General features: G+C 39.2%; 1 protein-coding gene across 1 annotated transcript in view; it reads right to left on the reverse strand.

Moving 5' to 3' along the window:
* npas3 (neuronal PAS domain protein 3) overlaps window positions 1–19,250 on the reverse strand; it is a 182,723-nt gene that overhangs the window by 40,542 nt on the left and 122,931 nt on the right. Inside the window, exon 5 of the mRNA XM_088925112.1 lies at window positions 13,686–13,860. Coding sequence (XP_088781238.1) covers window positions 13,686–13,860 — 175 coding nt within the window. The remainder of the gene's footprint in view (window positions 1–13,685; window positions 13,861–19,250) is intronic.

Genomic DNA, 19,250 nt, shown 5'->3' on the forward strand with positions numbered 1-19,250 from the left:
AGACGGCCCTGCTATGTTGGCAAAATGACTTTGATAAAGAATTAACTTTTTTATATGATTATTGATAGCAACACTGTGCAAAGTGTGACACTTTTATACTCCAGCTATTCCACATTTAGTATTTGGAAGACATCCTAAAGCTACAAACTTGACATTTATCTGTAAAGGAGCAACTTTCTGGGCTGCGGTGCCTTTTTAGACCAAACAGTCACTATGAATTATGGGAATGGGAGCATTAATTATCCCTGGCCAATTCACAATGCTAAAAAGACCTCTGCTTTGACTTTACATATGCAAAATGGAATTAGATTTGTGTTTAGATGGTTCTGCCTTCTAGCGTTTTGAAATGGCCAGAAATAATTAACATTCATATTCCCGTGACATATGTACAAGAGCTACACACATCAAAATATATTTTTTTGTTGTACAATCAATAGGTTCAATTTGGAAGTAAATGAGGGCTTTTTTAACAACTTTTTTTACTTTTCCCTTTTTTTTCCTGGAATATATTTTGAAGAGTGAAGAACAAGATGAATCTTCAGCAGAGCCTACAACTGACTGGGGCCTGAGGTTTCAACAGCACTCAAGAACAGGTAAGAAGACACAGGCTTATGTTTCTACAAGTATATATAAAATAGGCAAAATCTAATTGTATTCTGGCTAGATAGTAAGTGGCATGGTCACCAATGATAGCAATTTATACTTAATACCATTGATTATAAAGAACAAAACATAGTGTTCAGCACACAATCCCTAAAAACAAAAGTTTCTTCAGCACCATGAGAGTAATTTCAGTATTGACAAAATAAAAACGAAGAAATGAAACATGCCCTTATACCTGAAGAACCTCTAACAGCGATTCCCGGACTGGCAGTCTCAGGTGCTACAGAACCCAGAGCTCTCCCTGGAGCTGGTATTTCCTGCACGTGCTCAGTTCCGTCCTGCCAGCTGCCAGGAGAGCGCCCTCTGTGGCTGGGCTCGTTAGTGCAGCACAGTTACTTCATATGGGGAAGCTTACACTGGCTTCCTGGCTTATAAGAGATCACGTTATTGGCCATATACAATTTCTTGTATTAGGAATTTGTCTTTTCGCATACCCAACTTGCTCTCCATGAGGAACACAGACAGGGAGAGAAGCTGGGGGTCAGACATTTATACAGCAGTTGGGGTTAAGGGCCTTGCTCAGGGGCCCAACAGAGTAGGATTCCTCTGCCGGCTACAGGATTTGAACCGGAAACCTTCCAGCCACAGGTGCCGATCCTTAGCCACAGAGCCACTGCACCGCCCTATACTGACCCAGAGTGTCAAACTGTTGTCAGTAGAAGCTGACCGGAATGAATATCATTCTCAATGGCAGGCGGATAGCAAAGCCTACTTCATTCAAAGGCATTTGTTGCTACTTTCAATGGTTTGAACAGTTAGCACATAAATGAACGACGTGCTCTGTTCTAAAAACATTCTGCATTGACCTCCTAAGAGAGTGAAAATGGCAACCACAGGCATGATCTCATTTGTTAAGTACCTAAAAGCCTCCACTACAGTACTCTGTCCTACGGGCCGAAATTAACTGTGTTTCATTGATACAAATGTCCTGAAATGTTCATTTAAAAACAAATAAATAAATGCAAATGGTTCTAACATACAAGCAGAGAGAGTGCTTTGATTTGTGTCCGTGAGAGTATTATGAAGATTAATGAATCATATGAAGGTTAATTATCAGAAAATGCATTCTCTTACTACTGTATTTCTTCCTTTTTCTTTTTACCTGGGTATACAACATGGCTGCATATCATGCAGAAACGCAAAGGTGAAGTGAATGATGGCAAAACCAAAACAAAAAATCGAAACCAGTGCCTCAGATGCCTCAGACTCACAGCTGCGCGCGGTCCCAGGCTTAGAAAGAAACAGAGCCAACTGAACGCGTGCAGGTAAGGATCTAAGAATAGCCACACCTGCTGCTGCTCTCTCTTTCCCGATGACATCAGGCCTCCCCTCAGCCCCGCAGACACCAGCAGACACAGCCGCGGCCCAAGCCAGGCAGCCTGGATGTATTTCAGCCAGAAGGGCTCTCAGAAGACCTCGGCTGGGTTTTGGCCAATTGCTCAAGTGACATTATTAACAGTTCCCCAAATACCTCTCCGAACGCTAATATAAAATTCACTCTTCCTCCTGCCTGACATTCACCATGCTGCGGAGAGGGAAGGTGAAGGAAGGCAGGTGCTGAGGGAGCTGGGCTGGCAAGGGGCTTCAGGAGGAGGCTCACCTGCCTGACCCAGATTTAGAAGAACAGGTTGAGGTCATCGGCCCCGGCTCATTCCCCTTCCCTCCTTGCTCGGGGCTCACGGGAGAGGTTCCTGCTAATGCGCGGCAATCACAGGCACTGCGCTGCGGCTGCTGTGTGTTTTCCTCTTCTGTATCAGAAGATTGCACACGCCGCCAATCAAAACAGGTGGCCTTGTATGAAGGAAGAATTACCGCCATTTTTTCTGCACGGTTATCGCTCTAATTAGAACCATAAAAAGAACAAGACACAAAATGTCTTGATTAGATTGATCTGGTGTTTTTACTGTTATTTACAGATATATATAAATATTTGACTATATTTAATCTCCCAGTCATCTACATTGAGAGATTAATAAGAACAATTCAAAACGGATCATCTGAAGCTGGCATATAGAAATAAACTGTGCAGTAAATAATGTAAATAATGAAGCATTCAGCGACGTACGTCTGGGCTGGGAAATGGATTTTGTAAGCTGTATACATGACTGTGATTTGATAAAGCAAATAAACAAATGATGTGGCTTCAGGGTGTACAGATAGCATGTAACTTTGTCAAATGAAGCATGTAACATCACTTACAAAAACAGCAGCCATGCCTCATCCCAAACTGAAGCTTGGAAGTCCTAAATAAGCAGGAATGTAATTCATACGGGGAGCAACACAGCGACAAACCCGGTGAGCTGTCACATCCTGTCTGCTATGCAACCGAATCGCTTTAGCGAGCTGGAAACTCCTGCACTGAGAGGCTGGGAATGCTTAGGCTTTAAGAAATGTCAGATGTTACTTGTTTAAATGCCTCCCAGTCCATTCCTCTTATTGCCAGGGGCACATGCTTCAGTGAATGCTAAGCTCTGACTGGAGACCGCAACTTAAATGTGATCACAGCCTAAATTACAAAAAAAAAAGAAAAACCTAGATCTCCTTACTTGAGCACTTGAATATGTAATTCTAGCTTTAAACTTGTTAGCCCATCTCAGCTTATCTTTAAAACCTTAGTCTTACAACTCCAGAAGAATACAGATTATATTTACGAGATCAGTGCGAAAGATCATTTGATATGTTATATAGACCTTCTCAGGATAGGGGTATAATATACTGTAGCACTGGGAAGAGAAGGTTAAAATAAATAGCCAAGCACTTCTTGGACTACCATCTAGATCCATCTGGCTCTCGGAGCTATTTAATATTATTATTCAGGATTCTAATGATTAATACTCATCATTACAAAAAATGTAATATCTGGGAGAAATGTGAAACCTGCACAGCTGCAAAGCAAACAGGTTACTTGTGAAGTCTAGGGTCTGCTTTTTTATTTTTTCACAGGTTTTGCTTCTAAAGCTACAGTACAGTACATTTAGTTTTATTTTTTCCACATTTTTGCCAAAGTGGCCTGTCAGTGGCATTCCGTATGGTCCATGAACATTAAAGAAAAACTTTGGCAGTTGGGTAATCTAACTAGACCTGGCGGCCTTTGCTAAAAAACCTAGCTGCAATCCTAAATGAAGTGCACCCTACTCTGCAGTGCAGCCTAACCGGAAATAAAGCAGCTGACAGAGTAACAAAAACAACTGTGGAGCTATTGTATCTGTGCACAGAATAGTAAATCTGTTTACTTGAGGTGTTTCTTTCCACAGATGTTCAAAATTGATTTGTCACAAAATACATCTATCTGTAGCTTGATATTGTTTTGCTGCATATTTAAGGACTATCTGTTGGATGTTCTTCTTTGATTCTTCTCTACAGTGACTACAAACAGTCATTACCCTGCTAGGGCTGGAAGAAAACTTTTTCTCCATAGAAACAAACGAACAGCTGCACAAAGCCATTCGACTCCACTGACGCATTTCACATCCTGAGTGCTTTCTGAGAGTCATCGTCACTTATGAAACTATAATCTTGCGGTGCCAGTATAACATTTCAGATCATTTATGTGGCCACTGAGTTGTCTGAATTCCGGATGAAAACAAATGTCGTGCAGGGTTTGGTCTGCAGTCAGGAAACAGCATCAGCCTACCACACAGACAAACAGTGTGCTAGACATTTCAGATTCACTTTTTAATACAAACAGATCCCTGGCACATGTTTTTAGAACTTGCGAGTTATAAGATTTTTAAAAACCCACAATGCTTAATTCTGAAAATTTCTGTATGTTCCGCATACAGCATTTGGCTGATCAGGACCTACTGTCACGTGAGCAGAAAAGAGCCATAATGTGCTCAGCTTTAACAAGCATCCGCCATCTCTACATACATAGTACTGCACAGAAGAACATACAAACTGTAATGGGCTCGCTTGCTATTTAACTACATCCTGCTGATCTCTGCTATGAAGAGGCATGAAGACAAATGAGCCAGAGAGCTAAAACACTGGCTAAGCTTCAGAAGGCCGGGTCAGGGTACGGGCTCAGAGCTCAATGAGGAATCCAGAAGCAGTGTGTCAAAGTAAATATATAAATACAAAAGGGCTTCTACAGAACAGCAGCTGCTCAGAGAGTTATTCAGCCTTAATCCATTGTCAACAGTCACAAGTACTGCATGAACTCTTTAAGCTTTAACAGTGCAAACAACAAAACATCTTATTGATGGTACCTGTTGAGGTTTTGAGTGTTACACTTTTCTGGGTTCTGCATGTTAACATTCCACAAAGCGCAGAGCTATTCAGTTGCAGTTCAGGCTGCTGGTGGGCTGCCTGTCTCCTGCCGTCCGTGTAAGACTCCCTCCTCACACGAGCACCCGCCTCTCCGAGAGCAGGCAGTATCCATCTTCTCCGCTGGTCTGCATTCACAGTGGGGCGTCACTCTGCTAGAGCCGCGGCCAGGACAGCGCGCAGCTGCCTGGGATTGCTACCTGTATAAACTGCACAACAGAGCTCGCTCAAGTATGGAAAGAGCCGAGCATAAAAATGCATGAGAATCAGCGGCTCAGTGTCAGCAGACAGGGAGGCTGCAAGAAATGAACTTGTCCCATTTTATTATTTATTTCGCTTGGTTTAAACCATGGAATGAAGCGAACTTGTTTCTTTTTTTTTTTAGCGTGCTCTATAACCACTCGTGGATCTACCATAAGTCCAGGCAAGCGCTGTGGCAATTTATGGTCATATAAATTAAGTTTTAGTGGCCTATGTCCGGCCAAACAACTGAAAACGTCTGCCAAAACAATTTGTCAATTGATTCAGAACATGCTCCCCCCGCGACCCTGTATCAGATGAAGCAGTTAGAAAACGGACGGATGTAAGTGGTGTTTTGTATGACCATCAAGTGGCACAATTCCCAGTCTCCCAGAACCTCCCCAGAATCAAAGCTCCAGAACAGTACACTGTGTAAAGGATGTGCCCATTTTTGAATGAGACAAACCAAGGTCCTGGCTACTTAGTTATTATAAGATCCCATAGCTTAAGGAAGTGAAGCTTGGTGTCCTGGCTAAATTCCACCCTGGGCTTGCGCAATCTGGCTTCCCTAGAGCTCCCCCATAATTGAACTCCTGAAGCAGTTTCTTACAGTACTTCTGCACCTGATCTGCTGTGCAGTGGGGCAGCTGCATGTAACCCAGGTGGGGCTGCGCTTCACTGGTGGATGAAGTAAGTTCCCTCCTACAGAGCACTTTGGGACCCTTAGGGATATTTACTGTAAGTGCAATAAAACACAAGGAATCACCATTGACTGTACTCCTCATTTTTAAAGACCTGCAAAGTTACTCTGAACAAAAAAAACACAACAGAATGTAATTAATATTGGCGCTGTTTTAAGACACTATTCCTTCTCCTAACCAAATGATTATTATTAGTATTCGACTAAATGAGTAGCGTTTTTAAAAACATACTGGAAGTGAACAGTCACTTATTGCTCAAAAGACGTGTCCAAGCCACACTGAACTGTTTGGCACTCAAAAATCTTAAGGTGAGAGATGCTCCAAAAAAAAAGAAAGAAAAAAACACAAGCCAGGGCATTTTCAGCTGTGATAAAAATTCAGAAATGATAATAATAACAGCGAGCTGCAAGATGAAGCAGCAGAGAAACAGGTCTGTACCCAGAGGACAAATGACACAATGATTTACCATGTGATTCCCTTCCCTAAAAAACACTCAGTCAGGTTTAACAGATAACTGCTCTTGGCTGAACCTTCCAATGGCTTAATGCCCCTCAAATTAGCATAAGTAGCTTACAGCAGATTAACCAGTTCGAGATATGGAATGCCACAGAGGAAACATTTTTTTATTTGTCATTCGGGGTTATTACAAGCAAACATATATGTGTTGCACAAATACTAAATTATTAAACCATGTTTACACCTTTACAGTGGCCGCAAAATATATCCCAACAAAGCTCTGTTTTTTAGATACATGTGATTCAATTTCTGCTCCTCGAATTGTATGTATTTCACAGCAATGTGTCCGATTATATGTGCATTTGCCATGAACTACACTTGTACTTGGCACCTTGGCATTTCCTTTTCTCTAATTTTCCTAGGAATGCCTGGTTTGCCTTAATAGCATGCAAATGAGGAGGAATGGGGAGGATGTAATATTTAAATAACCCATGAGCACAGCCCACCAAAATTCTCCAGCTGTTTAATGTGAAATTCCTCCAAACTCTGTTCAGAGATACAGAGAACAGATCTTATCACATTTGACTGAACAGGTGAATGAAGCTTAAATAATGATGGATTCTGCCTGTTTTTTTTAATATCTTGATGGACATATGTCACCCACACTGATTTTTCAGACATATCTGATGGGAGGCATTGGATCTATCTAATAATACTTACACATTAAATCAAATCAGATTTTTATTGATAAAGCAAACAGTAAACAATAATTTGATGTTTTGCATTTTCAAGGTACTGTTCAAAATTTACACTGATGATGCCTCTCGTTTAAAGTAATAACAGATTGATTTGTATGGTAAAGGGCACAAAATTCTAAAGCATAGTTCTTAAATTGAAATATTTCATTGATCATGGTTTGAGTACCATGATCACAAGGTAAACAGAAAAAATATAATATCTCTGTTAAGCTTTGTAAATTAACAGCACAATCTTTAAAAAAGCTCTTTTCAGTACAGTTTCCATTAACCTCAGAATACTTGGACAACTTCTACTTTGTGTAACTTCAAGCAATATCAAGCTTTTCAGCTCAGTGGATACTTTCACTTGCATTCAGCATCTGCAAACATCAGGGCCACGAAGACGTGCCTTTGAAATCCGAAACAGTAAACAGCTGAGGCCAGGCTTGAACTGCGGGGTCAGAGGTTAACCCGCTAGACAAAGCACTGCAGTGAAGTAACACCTTTGCCAAGGTCGCCCTTGCTCTTGTGCTCCATTGCTGGTCCTTTTGATCAAACTGACAATTATGCCCTCTAATGGAGGGCTCTCATTGACATGATTGAACCCTTGACATAATAACTGGATTAAATTGAACAGTGGGTCTCCTTTTGACAGTTGCGTTTCAGAAGTAAAATAAAATCCCAAACTTCTGAGTAGAAAAACAAACAAACATTCTAATCAAGCAACTTGTTACTTAAGGCTTCAAAGAGGTAATTAAGATGATCTGGAATGAAAACCAGCAGGTGTGTGGGTCCCATGGACCTGATTAGAAATCCCTGAAATAGCTGATTACCAGTTCCAGAAGATGTTGGCCTACTCATTAACAGCTCTTGTGCAGTTCCAGGGTATCAGTATGAATCCATGTCTCACACCCAAACGGCCATGACTGCAGGCTGGATCACGATGAAAGGATATTAAGAATTGATTTCTTCAGTTCACGTCTCATGTCTTGAACACCAATGTTTATGCTCATATTCATGGATAAATGCCGAAAGTCGTTCACGGGAACATCTCTTATCTTATCTTTGAGTGTCTTGATGGGATCATTCTACCATGGTTAGGGTCTGAATTTAGTTGATCATGTCATATGTGATGACAGTAATGGGGTGTCTGCAGCTTGGGTCATCTTCAACGGGCTCATGCCCAGGCTGGATGTCCTTTCCTTTTGGCGGACATATGGCAGCTCCATCAACAGGTACACCCCACCATTCCTTCATGCATTTCAGTCTTCTTTCAAACTTTAAGCCCAGTTCAGTTAGATGCGTACATTTAGGCTATTGTCACTCGAGCAGTTGACCTCCAACCCAAAGGAAGTTTGATTTTTTTTCCAATGCAAAGCTTCTAGGGAATCAGTGGAATCTCTAAACAGACATCTGAGATGTATTCAAATATCTCGTTGGACAAACTTTATGACTCTCTTCTAACGTTAACAAATCTTAATCTCAGGGAGTCTTCAGCATTTAACTTATTTTTTGAGGCAACTAAAATAGATGTTATTCATCAAGTCTAAATTCCTTGGGGCTTTCAGAATTATAAGGAGCTTAAGAATGTAGGAGCTGACAGTATATTTGCGCCCTCCAAAATTTCTCCCTGGTAGCTAGCGTCTGCGTGAGTGAAGATATTTAGCTAAACATGGCACCCTGTCCCTACCAGCCCAGGCAAAGAGCAGTCTACTCTTTGCAGCTGATCAGGAACTAAAGTTTGGGGCGAGTGGAAAAGATCGGGATTTGCATATCAAATGCCACAAGCCGCTGAAGTCTGTTAAAAGCTAGAGAAGCAACAGGAAAAATCAAAGGTCTCACCTACTGGGATGCACTGGGCTATAGAACCCGAGGCAACCGACAGCAGTTGCTAATAGCTGGAGGTACTAAAATTTGTTCCATAGTTCTTTTAATGCCAAAAAAGATAAACTTACTTCTTCATTAACATTTATGGCACAATAATAATAACAACAGCAAGTACACCGAAGATATTGTGGGAATTTATGGAAAATAACAATGCTTAAACCTTGAGGGACAGAACCGCAGATCACATCAGAGCAACAACACAGTTTTACACGAATCTAAATTAGTAATACTTGTGGCTGGAACTTCAAGCACTTTGTTTTTCACTGCTTGTTTGGGATTGCTTTTGTAAAAATTAAAATAACCCCTACCATTAAAAAACAACAAAGACATTTAAAAAATTATATTAATAACATTGCACCTTACCTAAAATGCTATGACAGAAATCAAATTATACTGTACATTTTTATTTAGCAAATCATGCACATTAACAAAGCTGTTCTGTTTTATGTACTAATTTCATGAGAGCTACATTCAAAGTTTAAATTCAATTTGAATAGCTGTTGAAACTGCAGTATTAATGTAAAGAATTATGATGCCTAATTACACCTGCTGTAAAGATTTGACATGTTGAAATCTCGCTGTTAAATCCTATTCATGTTGATTTAGAACTGTTATAACCATGGGACTGATATAAAAGTTAAGATGAAATACAAGTAAATGAACTTGAATCAATTGATACAAAACTACAAAACATTCAACAAATGAATCTGTCTTTTTAAAATACAATAAAAGATGTGTAAAATAATTTAAAAAATCATCCTTATTTAGCCTCCCTTTACCTCTGGATAATTCAAAATTAAATTTCAGTCATTTACAATATCGTTTAAACAGATTTCTCTGCTACTGAAAAATGTGCACAGTAAATTAAAAATAAAGATTAAACTGATAAACTGTTTTAAAGTGAAACAGTTAAGCAGCAGATTATCAGATTTTACTCATATTTTAATTCTGCTATCACTGTAACCAGTAGCTCCTGTGGTAGTCATGGGAGGAGTGTTGGTGTGCTCAGCCCTCAGTGGTCTCTGTCTGCACCAGGTAACAGAAGGTTTTAAATATATGTATAAACAGTAGGTACAGTACAGAAGAGCCACACTTCTGACTTCCCAGATTGATTAAAAACCCTTCAGCAACACCTCTAGTCTGATTATCTTGGCTTTTGGCACAATTATGTATAGAATTAGTAATAGCCAGGGGTGAAAACCTAACTACTCCTCAGGGTCTTATTGTGGAAAATTAGGCCCACTTAAAGAATTGCTCCATTTCAACAGGGATGTGATGCTCACACTTTAATAATGCTCTGAACTGGTCTTGTAGGTAACAGGCCCTGAGGCTCACAGCCAGTGGACTACGCCCCTCCCTGTCTGAATCTTACCAGGATTCTGCGAGTGTGTGTTAGAGAGCGGAGAGAGGAAAGAGAAAAAAGAAGGGGGATTGAGGGAGAGTGGCTGTGCATGGAAAGATAAATTAGAGCAGAAAAAGCCGATAATGGCATAATTGCCCTTAGTGTAAAAAAAAACACAAAAGGTGACCCCACTCTCATTTTCGGAAGCTTCACAAATAAAGAGTTGAAACACTGAGCCCCTCCAGACCATTCTCTTACCGAAGATGGGCCCTCAGCACAGTGTAGCCGTGTCTCCTAGCCGATCTTTAGCTGCTACATGCTTGGACTGCTTGCTTATTTGTGGCCAACGAAAAGAGAATTGGATCACCTTTTGCAATTTCAGTCTTCTTCACACACATGTGGCACAGCTGCGTTTGGATTCCAGGCATGCTCAATAAAAATGAGTGAATATAGACATAACTTTCACAAAAAAATGAAAATACAGAAAACAAAATATATATTATGTTATATATAACACAATAAGCTTAACTTTAATGCTCAAACACACTGCAACAAGTTAAAAAATCAACAGATTTAACTTAAAGTCAGCTTAAAGTTAGGAATTCTATTAGTAAATTAACTGGAGAAAACTACTACATTGTATACACAATAAACCGACAGATGATTTTAAATAAAAATGTCTTATAATGTAGGTAATTATATGTTTGAGCTCACAGAGTCCTGAATCTGATTTATAAATTATCATTAGGTGGAATAGGAAGCCATCAGCCTTTTTGTTTAATGTTCAGAAATGCAGCATAAATATTTGTTTTTGTAAGGAAAGCTCTAAAATACACACATTCAAAAATTATGTAAAATATAAAGAGTTTTTACATGTATTCCCTTTATATTGTGAAGAAAAAAAATGTATAATGGTAAATATTTATATGATCATATCAAGGTCTTGCCAAAGACAGGTGCTTATATACAGTATATTAGATGTAACATATTGCAAATAAAGTGCTCAGCCCAGACTGGGTGATGACCTGCTAACTGTGATTCAGCTGAAGTTTAACTACAATTTAAAAAAAAAGCAAAGTGTGCAGCAAAGCACTATGAAAACTTATTTATCCCTCTAACTGCTCTGCATTCTCTTAGACCTACTGTATGTTCTTTGAGGCTTTCATTAAAAAAAAAGACTTCTCGCCCTAAAACTGCTCAGTGCCCTTTCCCTGATACTACAGCGGAACAATAATGAGTCCCTGTGTACACAAATAAATCTCAATGTCAGTCCCGCTCATTAAATTCTTCAACTTCTCATGAGGAAATTAACATTGGAAACCACTCCTGCCTGGGCCGTCACTCTACCACACACGAGTATGAAATATCTCCTCTAAAAAAGCACAAAAAGGACAAAACCACAAATGTGGAACTTCAATTAATTTAAAGCCCCAATCAGCAAAGAATAAATCCTTCGCAGATCTAATTACCAGAGCTCTCCGAAGACCCAGGCCGAGCAGCCAATCTTCCTCATGTTTGAACAGCTTGATGAACTAAGGGACTGATGGATATCAAGTCATTTTGTTTAATTTATAAATGGATTTTCCCCTAATACTTAAATTATCATCAGTACAACACAATGAAAATGGGAACATTCTGAAGGCAAAGTCTATAACAGCCCTGAAAGGAATTCCAATGAGGAATGTCACCTCTTTTCATCTTCTCTCTATAATTTCTCTAATTAAATTCAGAGGATGGTAAGCCTATGTTACAGTACTGGGCTTTTATTTTTCACCCCGTTTCGGCCCCGTTTTTGACATTACTGAGAAGGCAGTTCAACCCCGTCCCATCACGCCCTTCCCCCCAGACGGTCAGAAACCCACACACCAAAGACCACTGGCTGCAGGCGACAAAAACTGAAACGCAGCCAGTTTTCCCAAATGAAGAAGATGCCCCCTCCTCATTTAGAAAGTGGTTCAAAGCCGTTTTTAACCAATACAGTACATGTACCTGGAGGTTTTAAAAAATGTTCACAAACCATGATTTTCCTAAGATAATTAGTAGCTTCACTTGCAAGTTCTTCACTGAGAGAGAAAATCCTTTTGGCCTGTCATTCTATCTTCACAGCTAACTCATCAACTTCACTATCAACACATTTAACTTGTGTTGCATCCTGAAAGAGAATCGGAACCATACAATCTAGAAGATCTGTTTAAGCTGATCTGAACATTTAGGTGCAATACTAAATATTTATGACATTGCAAACATAAAACGCAAAAATAAACAATACTGATTAGGGGTACAGAGCATATAACCTAACATATAAAATGCCCATGATGAACTATAAACTGGTTGATAAATCAAAAACTGAATGCATTTATAACAGAGGCAATACACTGTACAGTTCGGATGTTATTGATCAGCTAATTCAAGCAGAAGTACCAACTCACCAGAGAGGAGCAAATCTGAATTGAGACCACCACTCAGAGAAAAACAAAACTTTATTAACAGTTTCTGCATACAAAATTAAAATAACTTTGTCTTACTGAAATATACTGGTCCCTATATTATATATATATAAAACGGGGCCCACAACTTGGTCTGTTTGAGCAAACGATAGTAATGGATCCAGCAAATAAAAACAGAGCATGTTCACAACCCATGCAACATATGTCATTCTAACACTGGAAAAACAGAGCAGGAACCACAAGCTCTTGAAAAATTTCTCTCATTTTCCAAAAGAAACCTCACTTCACAAGGCAGCACAGAGCTTTTTAAAGTTCAGTAAAATCTTATCAGTAATCTAGTATGTAGTCTCACCAGAATTCAAAATGGAAAACAACAGCATGCAATCGCAGAATTGGGATATTAATTTGGCTGTCTGGTTTCATACTTTCTCTTTGGGAATGTACTGAACAGGAATAACTATTGTAGATCTCACACCTTGGGAAGAAAGAACTTGCTTGTGATTGGCAATGGTTAAGGGCAACATCACACATTTATATGGCCAGACCCAATATTGTGCTATGCCACAAATACAACCAAAATCCATCAGGAGAAGAAAAACGGAAATGTCATGATAAGTTAATGTGTTTTTTTTTCCCGATTTTAAGAAATTTAAAGTAAAAAAAAAAAGTACCTAAATACCAGCAGGAGAATGTTGTAAACACTGCATTTCAGACAAGGCTCTTAAGTCAAGGGATGAAACAGTGTGGTCTGGTTCCCGCTCAGGGAAACGAAGCATCTTGAGAGAGAAAGGATAGACAAAGCACGCACAAACAACTGTGACCGGCAACTGTGAATCTCTAACTCTCAGCCTGGCATGATTATATTCTCCCCACACCAGCCACCAGAGCTCAATCATTTGGTAAACATCCTGCCCGCCAAACTCCTCATTGTGATCGCAATTCCCACCTGGCTCCGGGGTCTCGGACTGCGAAGACGAAGATGCTGAGCTGGCGCCGTCCTCCGCCGTGCCCTGCGAGAGCAGGCCGCGTCCTGGGGGAAGCTTCATGCCCAGCTGCTCTGCCATCTCCACGTGGTCTCCTGGGTGGACGTAGTCGAACACGCTGCTGCCTGTCAACTCCACCTACAGGACACACAGTCAAAGCTCGGCATTAGCATTCAGGTCCGCTTCCTAATTACAGGAGGGAGCGCAGGGATCGAATGACCTTCGCTCACTTCCTCCCCTTGCTTTCTCGGCCCCCTGCTTCCCTCTTCCAGAGGCCCCATCGGACAATACCGATCAATTTGTGGCCGAGCGGATCCTTCTGCTCTCCTTTGGACAAGACCTCGCCGTCTTATATCCGACAGGACACAGATTTGTCCAACTTTGTCACTACACAATCCAAAAGATCTCTGAACAGGAGAAGAGACAGGACTCCACGTCGCACATTTACAAATAGCGTTAATCAGGGTGACGTCTTCATTGTTTGTCAGGCCAAGATCTGGGCTTGGGATAACCGACACAAGCTTGTGGTCATGCGGGATGACTGTCTATCCATCAGGTACTTACTGTACATAAGAGGGAATCTGATGCTGCTAATGGAGGATGAGTGGAAAAAGCAGAGCAGAATCCAGCAATCAACAATTATCTGCTCTTGAATGTAAACTAACTGCTGCTTACAGCAAGATTTTCATTGTATTGTAATGTTTTGGCCTGCAATTGTCGATGCTCAGGTTCAGTCTTTGGGGACAGAGGGATTACAAGGAAATAATCCTTTTAATGTGAAATCCCCCTAAGCAATTGAGTCCCTCATAAATTACTACTCCGAGCTGAAACAATAATTAAGAAATTAGACAAAGCTAATAATATAGACAATTCACTGTACCTGCTTTATAGTATATTGCATATCTTGCAAAGGCTTTTCTGAAAAATGGAGCTATTTGAGGAGCTATTTTTATTCCAGGATCAAACAGTAATACAACTTTGGATATAAAATATATATCAAATTATTTTTCTAAGTATTGCAATGACCATTTTGTGATTTATATAGAACAGTAAATGTAGTGTAGATATTTACAGTATATATATAGTGTTATATCTCTGAGGAGCAAGTCAGTTATTCAGTTTAAGGCTTTGAAAGACAAATGAAGGTCATTATGTTAAGTTAAGATAAATGGCACTTTTATGCATTAAAAGGAGAACGTAAGCAACAAAAAAACTCTGTTAAACTGATGGCAAGAGACTTTTCTTTGGGATTGCTAGCAGAAAAGAAAAACGGGAACATCTTAATTTTTGATTGAATGAAACAGTTAAATATCTCTCGCAGATATTTATCCAAACACCAGCCATTTTCACAATTTATGTAAGGAGGAGACACAATGATTATTCTGACATTTAACTCGTGTGATGAAAGCTTCAACTTCAATGGGGAAAACATCAGAAACTTGAGCTCTTTCTTGCGCCCCAGAGCAGTTTAAGAAGTCACTAAATCATTAAAGTAGTTAATGTTATTATTTTTTTATAACAGATGTATTATAAAGCTTATGACAAGCCGCTTATTTGTGATAAAAGGAGATGTGCTAAGACTAATCTTACTTCGACATCTGCAAAGAGAAAAAAAAATCACTTATTGCAAAGGAGAATCTGTCCATGGGAAGTTAAGTATTCCAGTAATTTAACAGCTTACAATTTAATGGCCCAGTAAGACTCAGCTGCCTTCCTAACTAGTGCCACTTGTCAAATAATTTGGCAAGACGTTACTGCTCTGTTTAAATGACGCTGAATTTTATTGGCAAATTCCTCCGCCTTTACTGCACAAAAAGAATAAAGAACATTATTTGACACTCTCAGTGTTATTCCATTATTTTTGTGGTGTTAAGTACTAATGTATTAATCAAACTATGATCTGTCAACAAACTTCAAAAAGAAACACTACATAGCGCTGTATAATAAGTACCAGGATAATTTTCAAAAGCTCGCCATTCATGTTTTGAGAACTCCTAAAATGGTATCTTTCCTTTTCCTTTCCAGTTTTATGCAGGAAAAAATGGCACTCTAATTTCTAAAGGCTCACTCTTTTTCTTCTCAAGACTTCTCAAGATAGAATGGAGAATGGAGAGGTCTCTTGAGCAGGGCAGGATGGAGGTGGGAGCATAGATTCCAGTGTGAGAATGGGGCTTTCTTAACAGGCAGATTAGGGACAGCTGAATCCACACAAATACAAAGGTAAGAGAGAAGCTCTTTCTTTTTTCCAAAAATGAGATCATGTTACATCAGTGTCTTTAACCTCAAGAGCAGCATCGAACGGCGGATTACTGGGAAGGAAAAAACGGTGATTCAAATTTATAATTGGATTAAGCTCAAATAATGAAAAGAGAACCTCAGTGTGAATTTGCCATTTCTGTGAATACATTACACAAAGTGGTTTAAAATCTATTTCAAAATGGAGATGAAATAGTAAAGCTATCTCCTTTTCACAGCCTGCACCGGCAATCCTATTGTGTACATTATAATTCATGAACACGGTAGATGACTGTTTTAACAGTATTAAAATGAGCTGACTTTTCAACACAAGTGTCTTGACAATACGTTTTCTTTTCCCCTCTAATCTCTGAAATGCCGAAATATAGACAATGTGCCGGAAAAATAATATGGATTGTAATATTCATTGTATAGCAGTGGTTGTGGTAAGTGGCAATTTTGGACATTACAAGAGACACAAGGATTATTCTCTGTGATTGCATAAAGGACACTTGGATTTCTACAGAGGATTTTGCATTGTAAATGAGATTCATCAGCCTGAGCAGGGCAGGGTTAGAGCCCTCAGCAACATGCTTATTTTGTAGAAGGTCACTCAATAATAACTTCCTCTGCCCTCCATGCTTATTAAGACTGACTGGCATATATTAATGAAAACACCTGATTCTCCAACCATAAAAGCCAGACAGAGACTTTATTTTAATATTAAGGAAGGAACCCTTAATTAGCAGGGTTTCAAAAATGTCAGCTCGTTCTATTAGCTGTTCTGGTCCATCAAAGCCATAATCCCTACTGTCAAATTTCATCACATGATGGACAGTTTGCCGACTGTCTTTTCCTTTTTTTTTCCTAATGGATCAGACTGACTGAAGCTTTGTGATTTCACTATCTGTGTTTAGCATCTCGACCAAACAAAATGTCATTTTTAACCATTATGACTCCACACAAAAACCTGAGTTTGAATGTTGGGGTGGGGTGTTAACTGTCACTCCCCTCTGTAATCAAAGGCGCATCGTATATTATGCTCAACGTATATTATATCGGCAGCCTTGTATTCTGCAACACATCTATTGACTGGAAACAAACAAATGGACTGAAAATAGACTCAAATTTGTATTAATCTGGGATCTCACAGTAGTCACACATGTCTTTCAAAGAGATTTTAAAGAAACAGCCTAGAATTTATTTAAAAGTCTGCCATTTTAAAAACGATGACAGTTGGTTGCTTCCCAAGGGACTTTTTACTTCCTTTTCAGATTTTATTCTTTACAATTATTACGCTTAATGATTCCTAACTAGAACTACTATATCTGTTTTGGTGAACCAACAATGAATTGTACACAAGCAGTGGTCACTCTAAAAACTGGAGAACAACAAGAAAGTATAAGAAAAAAGGTAACATAACAAGTGAAAAATTTCTACAATATACATTTCCATAATGTTTTTCTATAAGCAGCTATATATTTAAGTACTTACAGCAGCAGATGACAAAACTACATTTGAACAAAAAATTCATAGTTCGATAAAGCATGCTAAAAATTATACACCTTTATTTCCAACAAAATTATACATCATCTACATATCCGAAAGAACAAAGGGAAAAAAAAACAATGAGCAATCATGTTCCTTAATGACAGCGTTTGTCCAAATTCTCATTGAACTGATCTGTGCAAATAAAATCAGCATTAAATTCATTCCACATGTTATAACGTTAAAATATTGGAGCCTCTTTATAATGCACTAATCAAATAAATTGATGTTGGCTCTAGGGTTCAGCATTAATTAATTATTGCATTTAACATTAGCTAAATGGAAAATCATAAGTTTGATAGCATATAATTACTCTTACATTAATGATTCTTATTACACAGTGCTCAATTGATAACACTTGGCATAAAGTATTTCTATAAAAACTAAAGACTTTTTTTAACTGTTATTTTCCCCTCCTGTAAATTGTCGTTCATATTATAGGGCACAAGCTACCTTCAAAAATTCCATGGTAATGAATTGGTCATTAAGTGAAGTTTCTACATAAAAATGGCCTTGTAAACTCCTTTTAGTTACCTGATGTAATTAACCAGTACAGACCCTTGCCATGTAATTACAGACTTACTCCACCAGTGCCTGTCAAGGAAGAGTGGGAACAAGAAAGCACTGGTAATGACCCAGTAATGCCATGTAAATTACATTGGTATGCATGACCTGTAATCTTAAAGAGCGGCACTTTCTAAATAAACCTTGGCAATTCAGGCAAATCTAAACACTTATGGAAACCCTTTGCATCATATAGCGCAGATTGACCGGTATCGGTCTTGAGCTTTATTTTCAACATCTAATCACAAGGCTCCAGCCTATAACCTTTCCCGCACAGCTTGCTCTCTTGGTTATCTGTTGCTTCAAAAACAAATGGCACAGCGGAAAAAAAGAAAAAACTCCAACAACAACAGCCACTGGCTTTAAGGTAGCCTGTAATTAAAAGCAATTTCTGCTGTCTTTTCAGTGAAGCCACCCAGGGGACATTCTTGCTACCTGCCTGACCTTCACCAATACAAGTCCTTGGCTGGGTCACTGACCCCCTGAACGGAATTCAGAACTAATCTCACTCGCAAAAAGGAGAAACAGAATTCATGCAAATCATATTAATTCCAACATTTCCCCTGTGAGCTGGGTATAAACTACAGCCTAATTAAATATTTTTTAACGATGTGAGTAATTTTTGCCAAGGGGCGGATTCAGGGGAAAATTTAATATGAGATCACAAAAGCTGTTCCCAGCGTTGATTCTGTAAATTAATGACTATCTGCCTTATGATAAAAGCGTGCTGCCAAGAATGAAAATGAAGTCTGCAAAGCTTACTCCATTTGTCTAATAACCAAATGCATTCAGCCCACAAAAACTAAAAGGATTTGGAAAGTTTCCATCGTGTATTATGCTCCTGCCTACGTGATGTAGCTGGGCCACTGACAGATGACATTGACGACAAACCATGGGGACTTGCTATCATATTTGTCAGCGTATACGGGGCTCTAATTTCACAATTCAAGTAGATTCTTTCAATATACAGTAAGCTGTTTTCTTTCTTCTTTCCTTTTTATGGCTGTTGGTAAAACCCCTTCTCCGTTCCATGCTCTGGCACAGCCCTATACATCACAACTGAACTATTAACTGCAAGAAGCTTCTCAAGTCCACTCAAGTGTTACAGAGCTCAGATTACTGTAACCTTTCACTTGGCAGTGACAGCAGGACAAGATTTAGTTGAGGACCAGTCAGTCATT

This window comes from Atractosteus spatula, chromosome 9, assembly GCF_055471065.1.
Source record: "Atractosteus spatula isolate fAtrSpa1 chromosome 9, fAtrSpa1.hap1, whole genome shotgun sequence".
Lineage (NCBI taxonomy): Eukaryota > Metazoa > Chordata > Actinopteri > Semionotiformes > Lepisosteidae > Atractosteus > Atractosteus spatula.